The 19,749-nt window shown below is 39.8% G+C and overlaps 2 protein-coding genes across 6 annotated transcripts in view; one reads left to right on the top strand and one right to left on the bottom strand.

The window, feature by feature from the left end:
• LOC115596467 (gamma-adducin-like) overlaps nucleotides 1–19,520 on the top strand; it is a 32,067-nt gene extending 12,547 nt beyond the window's left edge. For both annotated transcript variants that reach the window (XM_030441616.1, XM_030441617.1), the window contains exons 3-15: nucleotides 1,679–1,823; nucleotides 3,947–4,098; nucleotides 4,754–4,834; nucleotides 5,666–5,815; nucleotides 6,105–6,248; nucleotides 7,704–7,802; nucleotides 8,401–8,574; nucleotides 12,500–12,760; nucleotides 12,956–13,072; nucleotides 13,626–13,715; nucleotides 14,827–14,950; nucleotides 16,417–16,512; nucleotides 16,664–19,520. In XM_030441616.1, the coding sequence (XP_030297476.1) occupies nucleotides 1,679–1,823; nucleotides 3,947–4,098; nucleotides 4,754–4,834; nucleotides 5,666–5,815; nucleotides 6,105–6,248; nucleotides 7,704–7,802; nucleotides 8,401–8,574; nucleotides 12,500–12,760; nucleotides 12,956–13,072; nucleotides 13,626–13,715; nucleotides 14,827–14,950; nucleotides 16,417–16,512; nucleotides 16,664–16,920 (1,890 nt within the window). In that variant the 3' untranslated portion in view covers nucleotides 16,921–19,520. The remainder of the gene's footprint in view (nucleotides 1–1,678; nucleotides 1,824–3,946; nucleotides 4,099–4,753; nucleotides 4,835–5,665; nucleotides 5,816–6,104; nucleotides 6,249–7,703; nucleotides 7,803–8,400; nucleotides 8,575–12,499; nucleotides 12,761–12,955; nucleotides 13,073–13,625; nucleotides 13,716–14,826; nucleotides 14,951–16,416; nucleotides 16,513–16,663) is intronic.
• The window catches only part of LOC115596465 (VPS10 domain-containing receptor SorCS1-like), a 138,371-nt gene that overhangs the window by 100,611 nt on the left and 18,011 nt on the right, over nucleotides 1–19,749 (bottom strand). The window lies entirely within an intron of this gene.

Here is a 19,749-nt window from a genome sequence, read left to right as displayed (position 1 = left end):
AAAGTAACCCAAAATGGAAATACTCAGGATTTAATTGCAGCATTTGAGTCTATTTACTTCTAGTTACATTCCATTTCTGGCAGACGTAGGGTAGGTGAGGGTGAGGCGAGGGGCATCCGGCTGTAATCACACCAAACTCTACATGCACACATGGACCTTTAAGTGTACTGCATACTCTCAGAAACCAGTTGAGTAAACAGAAAGAAATTAACAGGCAAAAATGTTGCCAATTGATTAAATGTTTGCTAAAATGTCAAGGAGAAATACCAACGCTGTCAGGTTCAGGCTTCACAGATGTGAATAATGGCTGGTGCTTTCTCTGTTAGACTGTTTGATTAGACTTTGGGTTTATTCTGACGGTGCGGGAAAAAAAAACCAACTGGTAATATAAAGACATCCTGTGCGCACTATTTCCTGACAGTTTAAAGCTAAAATAATTAAATGATAGTGGAAAATATTCTTTGGTCGTACAGCTGGGCGATATGGCCTTAAAATAATGTCACAATATTTTTAGGCTATATCACGATACACAATATGTATCTCGATATTATGAAATCTCCTCAAAAGAACTTCATAAATGCTAGCAATTGATATAGATTGACAATATTGTCGGGCGACTTATTGTTAATTTCACAAAATATTAACACAGTGAGATATTTGATAATAAGAATCAGTAATGTGGATGTAATGACTAACTGGTTAAAGACAAGTATTCCAGCAAGTTCAGAAAATTACATTCAGCTGTTAAAACCAGGACGAGACGACACGTATGCCTTGTCCTGTTATTAACACATCCAAAATCTAACACAATATGTTGACGTTAACTATATAATATCCATATATTGCCTAGTCCTCTTTGGTTGTTGTCATAATTGTACCAACTTCCTTTAATTTGGTGCCTGTATGAGTTCATTTGCAAGAACAGATTAGAGGCCATTCCTAAAATAAATAATCACACAGCACTTTGATAAAATTCTCTGGAGTGTACACACAAAAAAAAGAGATCTCTCTTATCAGAACACCCAACACCTGTTTGATTGATATTCTCCAGAGTGTGCATAAACAGAAACAGGATTTAGGGTCATAAATACAAAAGAGAATAATCTGTTCCTCATATGATAACAGATATTATCTCTGTATAATATAAACCAAGCGGACGATGAACAGAGCAGTGCGGTCTGGTTAGGTGAAGTACAAGGAGGTGCGATAAACACACGCCAATGAAGTGCATGGAAATAAGACGAGCCCACACTCATCTGCGATTGCATAACGGACCCAACAAGTGGAGCTCATCTCGTCGCCATGGGAACCGTGGTGGGATGGAGCAGAATGCTGGAGCTTAGCTGCGGCACACAGAGAAATATCGCTGTTTCAAGATTCACACGCTACTGTTGAAGGCAAAAATTAATTTGGTTTAATGTGATCCCCCTCCTGCTCCTTTCACAGGCATACAAAGAGGCTTTTAATGGTCTGTCGTGATTTGTGTACAATTGTAATAAGGAGCGCCTGAAAGCGTGCTGTGCTCCCTGACACTTCCTGAGGAGGTGTTGGAATGAGTTTAAGGCTGCATTGTGTGTAGATCAGTTGCTAGGTTAATACAGCTTTATGGTGGCGTGTTTGTGCTTCTTCTTGCCTCACCTCACTTCGCCCTAAAAAACCTTTTTCTTTCTGTCTAAAGGTGTTCAAAGATGAGCTGGAAGGCCTGATTCAGGACCAGATGACGAAGGGCAACAACCCTTCAGGTCTCTTGGCTCTGAGGCAGATTGCTGACCTGGTCATGGCCAGCACCTTGGGAGGGGTCGGTCCCCTGACTTCACCCATCAGTGAGTGGCAGTGTGTTTGTGTTTGTGTTTGTGTGTGGGTGAATGTCTCCATCTGTCTCCCTTCGGGCCTGATTGTCATTCAGTGCGTATACTGTGTCTATGTGCATTATGCGGGCTGAATATCTTCATTGTCAGAGGCTGAGCTGTCAGGCTCTTGTGACGCTGAGCAACCCTGAAACAGCAGAAAAGGCAGAAAGTTGTTGACAGCATTCTTCATTGAAAGTGTTTCTATTAAGTAGCCCTCATGACCAGTAATGAATAACAGCAGTTTGCAATGCTAATTATGTTAGCGTAGCCTTATGTTTCTGCAGAGGTCACAGGGCACCCTGGAGCTTAAAAGATTGATTTAAAAAACGGTAAATGTTTGGAAGAAGTCCCTGTAGTGAGGTCATTGAGGAAGATCGCTTTTTTAAAAAAGCTAAAGTGGCTGTAAAAGATAGTGTCCTGTGTCAATACATGCCCTTACATGGTATCACAGCTCAAAATACCCTTTAGTTTCTTGTTGGGAACATTGAGAAAGACCTTTTTTAAGCTTCAGCCGTAGAGACTCAAGTTCCCTGGGAGGTTTTATCTTTACATGATGAGGAGACAAACCCTGTAAACATACTTGTAGATCAGGGCTGCCCAAAGAGGGGTACGTGAGCCAACTGTGGCCCACAATAAGGTTTGATGTGGACGTCCAGATGTTTGTAGTGCATTTTATTTCTTTGACAGGATGAAAATACTTTTTGAATATGCAGGATCCCTAATTATTATTTTTCATAATCTAACACGGTGGGCAGAGTAACACTTTGTGCAGGAAGTCACTCCAATAAACAGGAACATTGTTGATTTTCAACCAGCTTTGTATCACTACAATATTAGTAGTCTATGTAAATAAACAGTGGTAAACTTCTCCCCATTTTGCCTGTACAACGGACACAAATATTTAAGTCGGTTTGAGGTAGAGAGCCTCCCCTCCCTCTTTCTCTTGGATCAAGTTAGGGGCGTCTGACCAAACTCAAATCAAATTGTCTAAGCTAGGCAGTGCTGATCAACTGCAAACCAAGATTCTGCCACTACACTGCTTATTTTCTTGCCAAAAATGTGGACAAGAAGTGGACGCCAAAATTGTGCATGTATTGTGAAAATGAAGTCTGAAAAAACTGTGATCAAACTGGAAAACTGGGCAGAGATGATCAAATATGAACCAAAATCCCAAATTCTATGTTTATTGCTCGCCTAAAATGTGCACTGTTAAGTGGTAATACCATATTGTTTATTATCGTTGCTTGTTTGCTCAGATGGACTTGCTGACTGTGCTAGGTTCTCTGGGATGAGAGTAGAAATTTGAGGTGTTGCCCTGGTTAGTAAATACCTGCTTACAACATAGATGATAGATGGCCTCATTCCAATCCTTTGGCTCACCATTTTCCCGCGCTTTAAAACGGAATTGCTGAGCTGGTGTTTCCAGAGACAAAGTCCTCTGTGTCTTTATGGTAAAGTGCTGCATGCAGACTACATCAGGCCAGTTAACTCTAGCCTCACGTATCCTGGTCTAGTTACTAGGTAGGTGTGTGGGCAAGCTCAAAGACAGTGTAACAGCTGTTCAATAATCAATATTCTGAAAACTCTGGCAAATAGCGGCACGTTATACAATATTCGATTACATCTAATCCCATCCCAAGCCGTCCCATCTACGGGAGTGTTTCTCGGTCCGCTGCAACACAGTGCATTCTGGTTGTTGGAGGTTTTACCACAACCCCCTTATAGCATCAATCATATCTTTCTACTGCACAGACAGCCTAGTTTTATGTAAAGGCCATCGTTCCAGCAGTGAAATACTGTTTTAATGGAACTTGGGATGCCTCGGAGCCAAGTGAAAAAAGACTTAGAAAATGGATCACTAGTATTTTTTCTTCTTACTTGTCTCTTTGGGCTCCTGTATAGTATCATTTTGCAGCTTAACAATAAAAAGCCATCAGTGCCTTCTTTTGCCCCGTGGACCACTGTTAACTTTTAAAGTTTAAACCCTGGAAAAAGGAAAGGTCTGGGCTCCCCTGTTGTAGATGTTTGGGAGAAAATACAAATTTAATGTTGTTGTTGCATGACAAATTACCCTATGATGTTATGTCTTGTGGCAGGCTGTGGGATGGTGACTCCAGTCAATGACTTGTTTGGCATCGAGTCTCCCTCTTTTGCTAAAGGGGAGAAACAGAGTCGCTGCAGGCTGGCCAGCCTCTACAGGCTTGTTGACCTCTTCAGCTGGGCTCGTTTTACAAGCTCCTACATTACTGTGAGTACAACTTCACCATCGCGCTCCACTGCACATCTGCTTATGTATGCTGCACAAGCTTTGTGTATTATTATGTGAGCCTCGCTTTTCTCTGGCTCCTAGAAGGCTTAAAGGGGAATACCTCTTTATTTTTCAAAACCACTATTTTATTTATGGTTTGGAAAGTCACATTTGTGAATATGTACAGCTCCCAAACAGCATGAATTCACACTGAAATATGTAATGAACACCTGCGACGTCAAGATGTGAAGTTCAGATTTTCCCCACAGGGAAAGCCTAGACAGTAAGTTTTATCAACTCGAAAACCACATTTTTTAGTTTTTCCCTGGGTGAAGAGAGCTTTTATTTTTGTGGTTTAGAGTTTCCTGTACCCTTGAATCTATGAAATGGGTCTCCCTGCTCTGAGTAGCTGCTAACCCAGCCTAAAGAACTTGTTTTAAATGTAGAAATTCAGTCTCCCGTGACATCAATGCTTTTTAACAGGGTTTTTGACCCTGACAAGTATTAATGAGGCACACACTCTTGCGGAGGCATTGAACCGGTCGGACATACATCTTGTATGTATTTATTAGACCTGCCAGGAGCTTGGAATTTACTCATGCTATTTATTTTTATGTAACCCAGATTGGATTATGATGTCTTCTTTTTGTCTCAGGTACGTGTCAATAAAGAGCAGGACCATGTTCTGATCAGTCCAAGAGGTCTGTCTTTTGCTGAGGTGACTGGAGCAAATTTGGTAAGCAAGACTACAGATTGTATGGTCAGGGAGATTCTGGGCAACATTACCCATGTGTGATTGTTGTAAGAAATATTTGTCGCTCTTTTATTTGATTTGGAATAGCCCAGTACCTGTAAGCATGAATGGATTGTTGGGGTTATCAGCAGATGTGTGATTTCAACATACGTTATTGGTTCAGTTTTCTTCTTTATGTTGTGTATCCAAATATAACTAGCAAACTACCAAACATAAAAGCTTTAGAGGACATGCTTTATTAAATGCAAGCACCCTTGAAAGGCTAACCAACTATGGGAGGGCTATACCATAAGAATGTGCTTATAGTACAGAAACAGTGCAAGCATCAGCAAATAAAGTTTATACTACATACATGCAGTTTAAAGTCTGATTATAGCAATGTTTTTAAATTGAATCAAGGTAATTACAGAAATTATATATATATATATATATATATATATATATATATATATATATATATATATATATATATATATATATATATACATATATATATTTTAAAGTAATTTATGCCTTGATGGTTGTTATGTTGGATAAAACATATTTTGGTATCAGTGAGCATCACAAGTGTTTCACCATAGATGCTAGTACAGTGTCATTTGCATAGGAGGTACACAATGAATCAGGGTACTTTCAGGCAATGTATTTCTGTAAGAAACTACTTGATGTAAAGATAACTTTGTTAACAAGAAAACTTCACGAGGTGCCTTCAATGGTTCAGTCATACTGTATGTAATCACCTGTGTACAATTACTATGTTTTATGTTCTGAAATAACAATGAGTTTGTTCTTCTTTTTTTCTGTCATGTGTAGGTAAAAGTAAACATAATAGGTGAGGTGGTGGACCAGGGTTCTACTGATCTGGGCATCGACCACTTTGGGTTCGCTCCTCACGCAGCCATATACTCAATGCGCCCAGATGTGAGATGTATCATCCACATACATACCCCTGCTACAGCTGCAGTAAGTACACTCCAGGCGGATATTAAATGAGCTTCATCTTAATCAAAGCTGGTAGGCTGCTGCTAAATGCTTATTTTGCACCATAGGAAAAAGGCAGAATTAAAAGCAGCCTCCTGCATGCCTGGTTAATTTAGATGCAGACACCCCGTAACGCCTTTGTAGCATTTCCTTTGAAGCTTGACTGTAAAATGCACAGCACATGATGAACACTGCAGTGTAAAGTTTTATTTGTGCCTGACAGCAAAAAATGTGCTTCTATTTACATGTTGGCGTTATCCCATGTTAACAGGTGTCCTCGATGAAATGCGGAATACTGCCAATTTCCCAGGAGGCTTTGCTTCTAGGAGACGTGAGCAGCTTTGGTTACCACGGCAGCTTGGATAATAAGGAGGAGAAGGTGGAGTTTCAGAAAGCTCTGGGCCCTACTGCCAAGGTACAGTAAAACCAAGGGACTCCATTAATGACAGGCTCACTTGTCATGGGACAGAGTGGGTAATTGTACTGTATGCACAACAGGCTAGATAAAAGATTATTTATACCTGTTAGTAAGTAAATATAAATGAATTAACAGATGTGCATATGATGTAAAATAGTGTGTGACACACAAGTTGTCTTTTGCCTACCATCTTCAATTAAACATTGTGTTTAAAATAGAGATTTTTCTCACTCTATTAGTTAAATAGGGAAAATATTAATATAAATAGGCTTAATTGCTGATTGTTAGACAAGATATCAGTCTCATATCTGTGCTGAATATGGAGCTACAGTTAGGAGTTGGTTAGAGTAGCATGAAGAGTAGGAGTGGGAAGAAACAGCGCAGCTCGGTCAAATGGTAAAAAAAAAAAAATCTTGTTGCTGTTTGTTGGCCGATGGAGCAAGTATTCTACTTGGCAGTGGAGCTGGTCAGTGAGAGAAATCTCTCCGATTGGCTCTTCAGCTAAGAGAATAACGGCACAAAAAGTGAAATGGAAAAAAGAAAGGGAAATCCCCTTGAGCCTGTCGCTGTAGTATCCATGATTTCGTCAAATTAATCACAGTTTTTCCACTCAGCCGCTTCGCTGTTACCATTTGTAACTTTTTTATAGACATCTTCTCAATCAGAAGTGGCTTTATTAGCAAGAATAGCGTCAGAAATCGGCGCTTTGTCATGACAAAGTTTTGAATATTTACAAGCCTGAGTCTTCCAGTTTCCCCTTTTGAATGACTGCTACCTGGTGGTGTGGAGAGGTATTTCCTCTCATGTAGGCATAGAGCATTGGAACTACTTCGTCATCAGCTGTAGTCTTTGCGATGTGTTCAATTGCAGCTTTTTGGTTGAGACACAGGCAACTCAGTAGATTCTGTTGTTGTTGGACAAATCTAGCCTAGCTGTTTTCCCTTGCTATCAGTCCTCATCCATAGCTAAGCTAATCGACTGTGGGCTGTAGACAGATATGATACTGGTATCAATCAACCCCCAACAAAAACCTTATTTCAAACACGACAAGGAAAGAACAGAACAGCTCTTAAACTGTCAGCTTCACACTGGAAGAATTTATAGATAGACTCCAAAAGCTGTCACCTGTGGACACCATCAATCCACCTTTTGATGCTTATATTTCAAACTTCGGGAGGCAGTTGTTTGTGTTTATACTTAATAATTCCACAGTTCAAAATTACTCGAAGAGAGAAAAGAACAGTACGTTCTGTTTTATGATGATTTTTTTGCTTTAAATTACAGAGACTGCATTAGTATGACACGTGACGTGATAATTAATGCGTAATTAATGCATACATGAATTAATCAATTCGCATTAGCATACGTGGGCATGTATAAACCCAGCTGGATTTGTTCGGTGTATCATGCTGATAATTGTGGGCCAGCTCAAGTGTTTCCTGTGTTTTTCAGGTGATGATGCTGAGGAACCATGGGCTGCTGGCTTTGGGAGAAACAGTAGAAGAGGCTTTTCACTACGTGTACCACTCTCAGCAAGCTTGTGAAATCCAGGTATAAAATGCTTGATTTCCTTTCTTGTCACTGCCTCTTCCCTGTTATGAAATGCAATTGCATTATTCAGGTTGGAGCAATTTGTAAACTCAAATGCTGCCTTGATGCACATATTTCACAAAGATTACTTTAAATAACAAACGATTCAGTCTTGGTTGCAAGTAGCACAATATTACTGCAATGCCTAGAGTGGAAGCACAGCTGATGTCACATACATTGTGATTGAATGAAGCTCATCGAGCAAATGTGCGCTCGAGAACGATGTTCGCAGTCAGAGGCAGGTGGAACCCTGCAGTGTTCCTGAGACACCTGTTGTTTCGTGTTGGGGAGGCAGTCGGGGTGTTTTTCAGCACCCTGCTGTTTCTGGACCGTGTTTGTTGTTTTTGACACGTGTTGACAGCTCACTTCATATATAATTTCTATCGAGATGAAAATCCCACGTGAATGGATGTTCCTTTTCTTTTCTAGGTAAACTTTAGAAATTCCTGGATTAAATTTAATGCATGAGGGGAAAATGTCTACTTTTGCACAGAATAAAAGTTTGGCGGTTAACTTCAGATTATTTAATATTAATTGTGCATCACGTGTCCTCGTTTAGGTGAAGGCTTTAGGATGTTCAGGCAGTGTGGACAACCTCGTGCTCCTGGACAGAGAGAAGTTTAAGCCCCTGACCCAGGGAGTGGCCGCCGCCGGGTTGGCGATTGATAATGATGTCAAATGGAAAGTGGGCGAGGCCGAGTTCGAGTCCCTAATGAGGATGCTGGACAACCTGGTGAGTGAACCCTGACCTGTGCCTCTTACCCATCATGCTTTGAGTTTCCTGTCTCGGGAGCTTCCTCGGGAAGTGTCTGATTAGAAGACACAATGAAGCTACATTGTTCTTTTTATTTATTTAATCTGAAAAGGGTTTGTGTAATTGAATGAGATTGTTTTATAATAGCTGCCAGTTTGAAAAATTCTGTTTTCACTGAAATTACAGATACTGTAGTAGTTCAGATTATCTTAAAGGGACAGTTCACCCTCACAAACAGAATAAGTTTTTTTCTCTTAACTGTCGTGCCATTCGTCCATCTAGATTGTTTTTGTGTGAGTTGACAAGTTTTGGAGATATCGGCTGCAGAGAGATGTCTGCCTTCTCTCAAATATAATTGAACTAGTTGGCGCTCGGCTTGTGGTGCTCAAAGTGCCAAAAAACATGAACATCAAAAACTCAACAGCAGTGTCTGTTTCCAAAAATCATGACCCTGTTTCTCAAGATCATCCACAGACCTTGTTGCCTTTCCCATGTTTCCCTCTGCACTGTGATATGGTATAGTTCGGTGGAAGTAAATAGTTTCTTAATGAAACTGCTCACAACGAGGTCTGTGAATTATCTTGAGTAACAGAGTCGTGATTTCTGGAAACGGACATTGCAGTACAGTTTCTAAAAGTTATTTTCTGGTGCATTGAGCATCACAAGCCGAGTGCCATCCAGTTATTATATTTGAGAGAAGGCAGACATCTCTACAGCTAATATTTCCAAAACTCACAAAAAAATGATCTAGATGGATAAATATTAGTATGTATAAGGGGAAATATGTATTATTTTTAAAGTCTGGGGTGAACTGTCCCTTTAAGCACAGAGACATGTTTCTTGTCTGTGGCTAACATACTGTTTGCTGGTCTTGTTACACCTGTAAGATTTCTGTGCTGTGTCAATTTGAAGCCTGCTATTCTAACCACACAACTAATGACCAGACCCTGACATGTACTGTGGACACAGAAGATGTCAGACTGTGTCTGTTTGAGTGCGCTACTCTAACAACTGTGGCTGGAGTGGGCTGCAGCTGTGTTAGCTCTGTGTGATCCTGGCCCGCCCTCCCTCTCGATCATAGCTTCCAGATGGTGAGGCATGCTGTGGGCAGTTACAGGCACACAGACCACACAATCACTTAGTTCGAGGACTCTGATGTACTCAATTTGGAAATCGGATTTGGCCTTTTCTCAAAGACTGTTCAATACGGCGCTGGGGGTAAATGCCACAACACTTAATGCAACAGGAGATCTATCTGTCTGTGCCAGGATGTGGAGTTCGCTAGTTGTGGTGAACGTGACGTCAACAATGATCCCAAAACACTAAAGGTCAGAGCTAATAATACAGAGTGAAGGAGAGGATTTAGAGCTGACCCTGGAAAGCTTTTACAGCAGCAGAAGGACATATATTACTTGCCCGAACTAAGGAAGGGAATGAAATGGAACGATAGGTGAGATGTGAGGATGAAGAGTCTCATCTTTGTCTTCCAAAAGTGACCAGTTTCATCAAAAACATTCTCCCATCCAGCCATTATCCATTCAGTTTATTTAAATAGAAAATGAATATATTGAATGTCACATTGTAAAGCAACCAACAGTCACAAAATAACACACTTTTTGTAGTTACTAATAATATGAATTCATATAACGCATATTCGAATGCTACATCTGCTGTATTCTGTCTTTTATGTAGGTTCTTAATGTCCAGATTCAGATTTGTATTTGCTGCACAAGTCATCAACTATCTTCCTTCAGCATCACGCCACTTTTAAAACAACCAGATCTTTAAATTTGTGTTTATTCATCCAAAACAGCCAGAGTAGCTAACTTTACACTGGCCTTAAGCTAGTGAGCAACAGCAGGCACCTGGGGGGAGGGAGTGTTTTTGGGTTGAGCTCAGCCTCTGACTTAACTCAGCAATCACCAGAGACTCCGGTTATTTCCCTCATGTCTCCTCTCTGTACGTTCATGAAGTAAAGTACTTTTCCCCTCCAGTCAGGAGTCAACAAGGATGACAAGAGACTAATTACAGTAGCCTACAATGCACCATGGCTCACTGCTGCAGACAGGTTGGGAAACCAGAGTAAAAATAAACCCACTTCTCTAATCCCATACGTTTATAAAGGTAAAGTCTGCGATCTCCCGCTGGTTAATGGCTCCAGATCAGAGCAGAACCTGGTGTCACTGCAGGCGATTATTCCTCCACAAGTCCCAGCTCTGCGCGCTGCTGTCTCCTCCCAAGCTCCCCAGCTCTCAGCAGCCGCTCTGCCCCTCTATGCTGCCGAGTTCCCCTCACACAACACTGGAAAGCCCGAAACAAAAACGACTGTTAAAATGTCGTTGTGCCAAAAATATGCGTCATGTTTGGTATGAACATCGGTGAGTTACCTTATTGACCCGAATATAGGACGACCCTGATTATAAGACGACCCCTCTTTTCGAGACTAATCTTACAAAAAAAAAGACTTTCAGCTGGATGATAGCTCTGGTAATGGGCATGCCTTCATTTTTTTTTCTCAGTAACAAACTTGAACTCATTGAGTGTTTGTGATGAAAAGAAATCACAGTGACCATCAGCCCTCCCGACCAAGACTTCAGGGAGCTTTGCCCCAGAAAACAGCCTACGTCCCTGCGAGTGACAGAGTCAGACAGCGACCTGTTAACTGACGGTGATTATTAACTATGTCATTTAACGCGAAAAAGGTAACTTCGTCACTTTCCAGGATGTTTGGTGGGTCAATATCTCAATCCCTACACATTATAACAGCATCCATATGATTATAAACTGTCCGTGGGTTTAGATTGACGGGGGACACCTGGGAAACACCGTCACGCCTCTTTAGGAGCCGCAGCGCCGGCTTTCTGTGTGAATTACACGGCGGTACGGCGGAGATCCTTCGCTCTGTGTGAATCACTATCGGCAGAGAATTGGTGAACCACCGCTCCGGAGACAATGCTGCATTGCTGTGTAACAAGGGCTAGTGACGTCTCTACAATAAGCTGGCACCCTCTGCCGTTGCGGTCATGTAGCGACCCCAGACAACTATCAGCATGTGTCAGCGGTTAGACCCCGGTTATAAGACGACCCCACTTTTTCACATTATTTTCATTGAGAAAAACCTTGTCCTATATTCGGGTCAATACTGTAGTTTGGCCAGAAATTATGATGATGAGATTTAAATATTTTGGAATTGAACAGACTTTTCAGGTCAATAATTGTTATTCACTGGATCACTGTCACTCTTTTCAAGCCCACACAAAATAATTATAGGTCTGTATGTTTTACGTATGTTTTCTTTAATCAGAGCTACCTGAAAGGTGGGAACGGATACTAAGCAAGTACTCTGCTCTCAGCCATTGAGCAGAACAATATCTACATAAACTGAGTGGAAACTGTGCTTGGGGTGGCAGTTAACTGTACTGTAAAAAAAAAACAAACTGTGGCTTGCACATACCGTGGCGATCAAAGCCTAAAACTGTTCATTCTGTGGCAAACTTGTCATTTTGTCCACAAGAAAATGCCAGATTTTATTTTGATTGTAGTGTTTCGAACGGCTGGCTTCAGAGTTCCCACCACTGTTCCAGTTGTGTCTCTTGTCTCTGATGTATTGTTATCGACACACACTTTGAAACCAAAGTTTTATCTTTTCCCTCTGAAACTGGGCACATCTGCAAAAAAAGGCTGTTTGTATATACAGCGCTGTTTAAATATTTAGAAGCATTGTGTAAGTGGATCTTGGGCCGCCCATGCATCTGTTTGAATTTCTGTATCTTTTAGAGTTGAAATTACTTATTTAATGGATTGCGAGGGACGACCAAAGAACAGGGCAAAATACTGCAATCCATTTAATCTCTGGCAAAGGAAATCAGTTAAAATAGTATTTTCTTTTTGTGTGACCTTCAAGGGATACAGAACAGGCTACTCTTACAGGAACCCCATCGTCCGTGAAAAGCCCCGCTCTAAGAACGACGTGGAGATCCCTGCCACGGTGTCAGCCGTGCCACCGGAGGACGGCGAGATGGGTCTGCGAAGCCCCTTCAAGTTTATGGCCCAGAAACAGCAGAGAGAGAGGACTCGGTGGCTCAACTCGCCCAACAGCTACTTGAGGGTCAATGTTCCCGAACAGTCACCCAGCGGAGACGTCAGCCCCAGGACCAAGACTGTGGTGCGTAGATTTTCATGTCAAACTGTAACAAGAAAAATAATGAGCGCCCCCTGACTGTTTCTGGCCTGTGAAGGCAGCAGTGATGTTGGGAGCTGTCATTCCTTTGTATTAGCCTACCCTCTTGTGGTCAGTTTGATAAATACACATTGAAATCTTTCAGTTTTGACTTATTCATCTGTTTTTTTGTCTCTTCAGTGGATGAAGTCTTCACAGCCAGGCAACAGCGTCGGTACACCAATAAAGATTGAGGACCCCAACCAGTTTGTCCCACTCAACACTGATCCCACAGAGGTTCAGGATAAGAGGAACCGGGTCAGTTGAAATATCATCACATTTTTTCACATAACATTGCCTCTGCATATTGAAATACTCAGAATATTAAAGGACTATTTTCATTCATTCTTCCGGCCTGTGTTGTATCATAATTACAGCAACCAGTATGTCCTTAAAGCAGGGCTGCAACCTACAATTATTTTTCTTATCGATTAAACTGCAATTTTTATTTTCCTCAATAGGTTTGTGTCTGTTATCATTTCCTGCAGACCAAGTTGATTGTTGCCAAATTGCTTGTTTGATTCAGAACCTTCACATTTGAGATGCTACAAAACCAAAACATGATCAACATCAAACGTTTTGCATGAAAAGTAACCAAAACAATTAATTTATTATTTAAACTGTTGACAGTGAATTAGTTTTAAAGTAAAGTGATTGATTCATCTATTGAATAAACTGTCATTTGGTGTTTGTAGGATTATGTCAGACACACTTGATGTTAGCAAGTGTAGTGCTGTATAAAGCTATTGTATGTGATGTTAATGGTTCCTGAACCAGATTTAAAATGATTTTGTTGGATACATTTGTTCAGATAAAGGAACAGCACAGAGGAGACCAGATGACTCCAGGACCAAAGTCTCAGTTGCTATCAGGCATTGTTGTGGACACCATCCCAGGACCAGTGAGTATATTTACTATTTCTAAAAGCACATGTGGTTATCAAAATGTGATCACAACATTAAATTAACTTTAAAAGTAAATCACTTCATAAAGGCAACAATAAACAACTGTTTTCATGATCATTAATTAGCTGATTAGTTGCAAAATTCATTGTTTAGTCTATAAAATCTTCCAAAATGCTCATCATAATATCCCAGAACCCAAAGTGATGCTTCCATGTTGTTTCTTTTGTTTAATCAACAGTTGAACACCCAAAGACTCTTCATTTACTATCATAAGTGACAAATACCAGCAGTGTATTATTAGATTTAAGATGCTGGAACCAGCAAATGTTTTACATATTTTACTGGGAAAATGACTGAATCCATTATCGCTTATCAAAAAGGTTTGATTAATCGCTTCAGCACTCATATGCGTGAATGATCTCTTCCTTAATTGTTGCTTAAGTCAAGAATGTAGAAGGTTAAAAACATTGTGGTCAAACAAAAAAGAAAGCTGGGGCGCAGATAATGAAAGGGAGATTCCAAAAAGTACACACAAAAACTGTTTTTATTCCCAAATCAGCTGGGAATTTCAACGGTGTCTTTTTTCAATGTGTAATAGCTTATCAGTTGAATTGTTCAAATTTAAATTAGTATTACCAACACGTCCACCTAGTGGCTACAGGCAGGCAGAGGCGTCTTCAGACAGATAGGAGCTCTTACTAACATCAAAACAAAACTATTAAACATCAATTTTCCAAACTGCATAATAGCAAGCAAACAGATAATAACATATAATAATGCGATCTATATGGGCCAGGCAAGACAGTTAAATGTCTACAGTGTCAAGAAGACACTAATATTGTGTCTCTTCATGTCATTTTTTTATTGAGATTTACAGCAACCCAAAAATAAAGACCGATATCCTGTTGCTGGAAACAGCATTCAATTGATTTTTATAATAGAGGTTAATGCGATGCACCTCTGGATAAAATTAAGCCATCAATGTATTTGATCTCTGGATGTTGATTTGACAATTGTGCAGAAAAGTATGAGCAATTACTTCTATTTCCTGCAAAGTGCATCACATCAAGTGACCATCATGTCTTCTTATTTTCTCTTTTCAATCAGGCTTTCATCATTGAGGACGAGGAGCACACTCGCTCCCTTCCCCCGAACCCTTTCGATAATCTCACGGAGAAGGAGCTGGAGGAATACAAGAACACAGTAGAAAAGAAACAGCAAGGCCAAGAAGGTAGTCTACAGCGCACCGTACTTAATCAAATCCTACTGGGGCTCTCACACACTCATATCTGACATAATCCCATGTAGATTATGAGTGAATGATGTTTTGAAGTGAATCCTTTGGGGTCGCAGAGGTCATGAAGGAAAGTGAGACGCAGAGTCAAAGCTAATCTGTGGGGCTAACAGCAACCTCTGACTTCATGCAATGCCAGAAAGAAGAGAGTCGAGTTTAGAACCTATTAAATGCTGATTTCTAAAGAATTATGGGCTCAAATTGAACTTGTTTGACTTTTCAATTAAGGAGAACACATTAGATGTAATTGCATGAATTCAATTACTTGATTACTTGGGTCTGATGCCAGTGTTTTAGTTTTATATATATCCCAAATGTTTGTTGTACTTAATGCATCCACTTAAAAAACAGTGTCATTAGCCTGCAGTCCAGGCAGTTGATTATAGTGCTCGCTTGCTCCCTGTCTAGAGGAAATGTTGGAACTGTTTTCGCATAAATGAGGGTTTTTCCTGCAAGAATTCCAGCAGGAGTAAAAATTCTATTGCTTCACTCTTCTCTGAGCTGTGATGTCAGCTGACAGGGACGGTGAGAGATGAGCTGCAAAGACGTCGGTCCTGTCAAACTACTCATGTCTCGGAAAAAAATTTGTGTGTGGGCGGGAAACATGTCTACAACTGTGCATTAACCTAGCACCTTTACTTTTCACCATCACAATAATGTGACATACTCGGAACACATCAGATAATAGATATTAATAGGATATAGCAGAGTTATTATAGCAGCTCAGTGTTCAGTGTTTGTTTGGTTTTGGTTTTGCTAGCAGCGTGGGATTGGATGGCAGTGTCAGCTGGGGTTGATCAGTTGGATCATCAATTTTTGATCCAGACTAAAATATCTTAAGGGTTAAACGACTGATTGCAAATTTCCTGCAGACATTCATGCATCCAGAGAGACAATCCTGAAGACTCTTGAAAGGATTACCATTAACATTTTATTCAGCCATTCATATGCCCCTTATGGATTACTCGTAATCACTTTGATGATCCCTCAACTTTTCATATGGTTCCATAATCAGGTCAAAATATTAATTTGTCTTATGCTGTGTTTGATGACCTGCAACATTAATGACGTTCACATCAGATTTGGTTGTGACTAATTAGCAAATGTTAGCATGCTAAGAAATTATTATGATGGTAAATACCTGCTACATATCAATATTGTAACATTGTCCAATGTCAAAGTATCAAACCATTATATGGTAAATAAGTAATGTCCTTGATTGATATTCAACATTTTCTGTTTTTTCATCTTCATGATCACTTACGCAAACCAAACATAATGTAACATTTGAAATTAAACAATTAAACATAAAACTCTAAAAGACATAATGTTGATGGTATACACCTCACATGGACAGTAACTTGCTGAATGACTGACCACTGATGGCTGTAATCATTTTACAGACGATGATGATGCCACTGATGCAGATGAGATGACGACATTTGATGGCTCCACTATCTCCCTCTCCCTCTCTCCCGTAATGACGCCAGCTAAACAAGGTAATTAGCAAGTCAACAGGCACCGAAATGATGTTAGAACTAGTTGCTTGTTTGTTTCTGTGGTTAATGTCCCTGTGGGGTAATCTGTATTATTACAGCCTTGTCTGTGTAATTGCACTACTTATCTACAACCCTCTTCACTGTTTGGCAGACACAATTCCTAATGGGAAGGACCACTTGTCAGAGCTGGAGGACGACTTGAGCATCGAGATATCCAAGATGAGCGTGAGCACTACGGAAACGGTGGAAATCTCCATTACGTCGAATGAGAAGACGGGGGAGGCTCAGACCCCGGAGAGCCAGACCAAGTCCCCCAAGAAAAAGAAAAAGAAGTTCCGCACACCTTCGTTCTTGAAAAAGAGCAAGAAAAAGAAGGATGAGAAGGAAAAAGAAAAAACAGAAGCCTGAGGGCATTTATCGTAAAAAACAGTTAGTGTTTTGTTAGGAAAACGTCTGAATTGAGTTCTGAATTTTCAGCTTGTTGAGGGGAAGTGAAATAAGACACTTAGTCAGTAAGTCTCCCAGGACTGTGTTGTTTTTTTTTACACATCTTCCCTCATTCACAGCTATTATTTCATGTGAATGTTTTTCCAAGATGGATGTTTTGTATTTTTATTCCCATGAAAATTTGTGATTGACAATTCCTGAAGGGCTCAGCAAGAAATGAAATGAAATGACGAGTGAATACAAAACCACGTTTGTGGTTGTTATTACCCATATTTTTAATGGGGTTTAAACATTGATAACAGGACTAATGGGCTGTGAAGGTTATGAAAACATCATATTACAGTTACGCGTTCATGATTTCTTTTTTACTTTTTGCACAAGTTCATTGGTCGTGTTTACACCTGGCAGTAATATACATCATGAGTGATCCAATCAGCTACAGGTGGGAATGCACCCAAGACACATTGAGGTCTGATCGGAGCCAGTGTGTCCTGGGCCACATTGAAGTATCGTCTACTTAACTGACGTCATCTGCGTAAATACACACAAAACACAACGTTGAACTTTGCAAAATGGCCACGGCATACTCTTGAAACAGTTGTGCCTTCTTGTCAATCCACCATGATATTCAATAAGCTGTTTTCTTTCCTTAAAGTGTTGCTGTACTGGCCAGTCAGCTGCTCTGTCTCTAACAGTGTGTCTTAACCTGCGGACGCTAAGCAGCTGTTTGAACCCAGTGTTACACAAAATTTACTAAATATTTTATTGACAGTAAACACGGAAATATTTTTAGGAATAAAGTAAACAGTAACCAATATAGGTTAGGTCTTTGTTCTTCGTTGGAGAAAGTCTCCAGACTCCCATAAAAAATAGTGAAATCATGGGAATTGTTTAGTTAGGAGCAGTGTTCATTTTGGCAGGTATTTTCAATTTTTTTAGCTTTTTAAATTCATTTTAGTCACATTTTTGTCATTTTTAACCTTCATTGTTTTGGTCTAGTTTTCAAACTCATGAATAACGAGCGCAAATATTTTCTTTGCGTTTAGTCCCATCCTTTCTCATCATTGAAAACAAAACACACATTTTGTCGTAGTTTTTATTACGAAGGATCTGTTTTTAGCTCGTCATCATCTCGTCTTCGTCATGGAAAAAAGGTCCTTGGTGAACATTTTTCGCTATACTTTTAGTTAACAAAATGAACACTGGTTAGGAGATCCTTTCTAAACCTTCTGAATTGCTGTCTGACAAATTCTTGATTATTTGGGCCTTCTTGTGAATTTGACATTAAGCTATTTCTTTCTTTCATGTTGGCTACCTTTAATAAAAACCCCTTTATTCTTTGCGAACAGATCTAAGGTAGCCTACGTTTATTTGCACAGAGCGCACTCGAGACGCATGTGGAGACGCATTGTAATATCAGGAGTGAATACTTAAAGCTGTCCACTTCTGAGCGGATCCCCCCCAAGAAGCATGTTAATGCCAGGTGTAAACAGGGTCATCGTTGAATGTATACTGAAAGCTAAGAAAATTGTTTTAACAATTTTAAGAATTAACAATCCAGTAGTCGTGTTGGCTGAACATATAAAGACGTTATGGCGTTCAGCCCATTAAGAAGTACGATTTATATCTGAACCTCTTCATAGCTATATTATCTTGTAATAATATATGTTGGTTTATATAATAGGTATTACAATAGTGTTTGATAGTTCAATAAATGATTTGATAGTCTTTACATATTTACTTTACATACTAACTCTTATACTAAACATCCTGTGAGTGATGATACAGTAATAATTCATGTTGCTCTTACATTCCTGTCAGTGGTATTGTTCCCATGGTTGCTGCTTTATTGTAATTGTGACAAAGAATTGACTGTGACTAACAGAAAGAGCTCAGCAAAGTGATGATTGTTGCATATCAATGTTTATGAGCGACAAAGTTGCGTTTTACGGAATTGACAGAAAATAACTACTTGTTTGGATGGTGACAATGAAAGTGCCAAGGCTGAATGAATCACAGAAAGTTGAATGTGACGGATGCTTTGACTCGTTTTATCCAGAAAGTCAGGTGAAGGCAATACGCGGTGGAAAGTCTGTCTTCATAGCCACTGTTAGAGTTTGATATAAAGTATATTAGAAGACCATATATTTACATCCCAGTCAATAATGTGAATGATTTGTTTTGACCCAAAGGGAGTGAAGTCTTTGCCTTTGTAAATAGTTTGTTTCTGTGACGTTCTTTTGTTAAGCGCTAAACCAAATGTTAAACAATGAAACGTAGAAAATGTGACAGTACAATCTAATAACAATATTTTAACACTACTTTCATCATACGGTTTTTTATTTCACCTTTAATGCACAGCGCATTGTGTTTACAAATCTTATTACTTAAGTAATGTGTGTGCCTAGTGCTTGTACTCTGTTTTCTGTTTACACAGCTTTTTGTGTCGCCTGGTTTTTTGTCCCCGCGGTGCTTTACATTACAGTCACCTTGCCTCAAAGTCAGTCCTTTTAAAATTGCCTTCCACCTGATGTAATAAAAGCTGGCATATGTTTCCATAAGTGTTTTATTGCTCTCTTGCTCATTGACTGAGTGATATTTGCTGTTATCATTTCTTATCTTTCCTCAAACACACTTTCGAACATGAGCAGGGTATTTTTATGTTGCTGGATGCATTTATTTCAGCTGTGATCTGGTGTGAAACTCCAGCTAATTCTACCCCTGTTCTAAGAGACTACACAGCACCTCAAGTATGAAATAAAGCTTTCTAGAAAACTATTTACACAGCCT

The sequence above is a fragment of the Sparus aurata genome, chromosome 15, assembly GCF_900880675.1.
Source record: "Sparus aurata chromosome 15, fSpaAur1.1, whole genome shotgun sequence".
Taxonomy (NCBI): Eukaryota; Metazoa; Chordata; class Actinopteri; order Spariformes; family Sparidae; genus Sparus; species Sparus aurata.
Note: the sequence above shows the minus strand (reverse complement) of the source record. Positions and strands in the feature narration are given on the sequence as shown.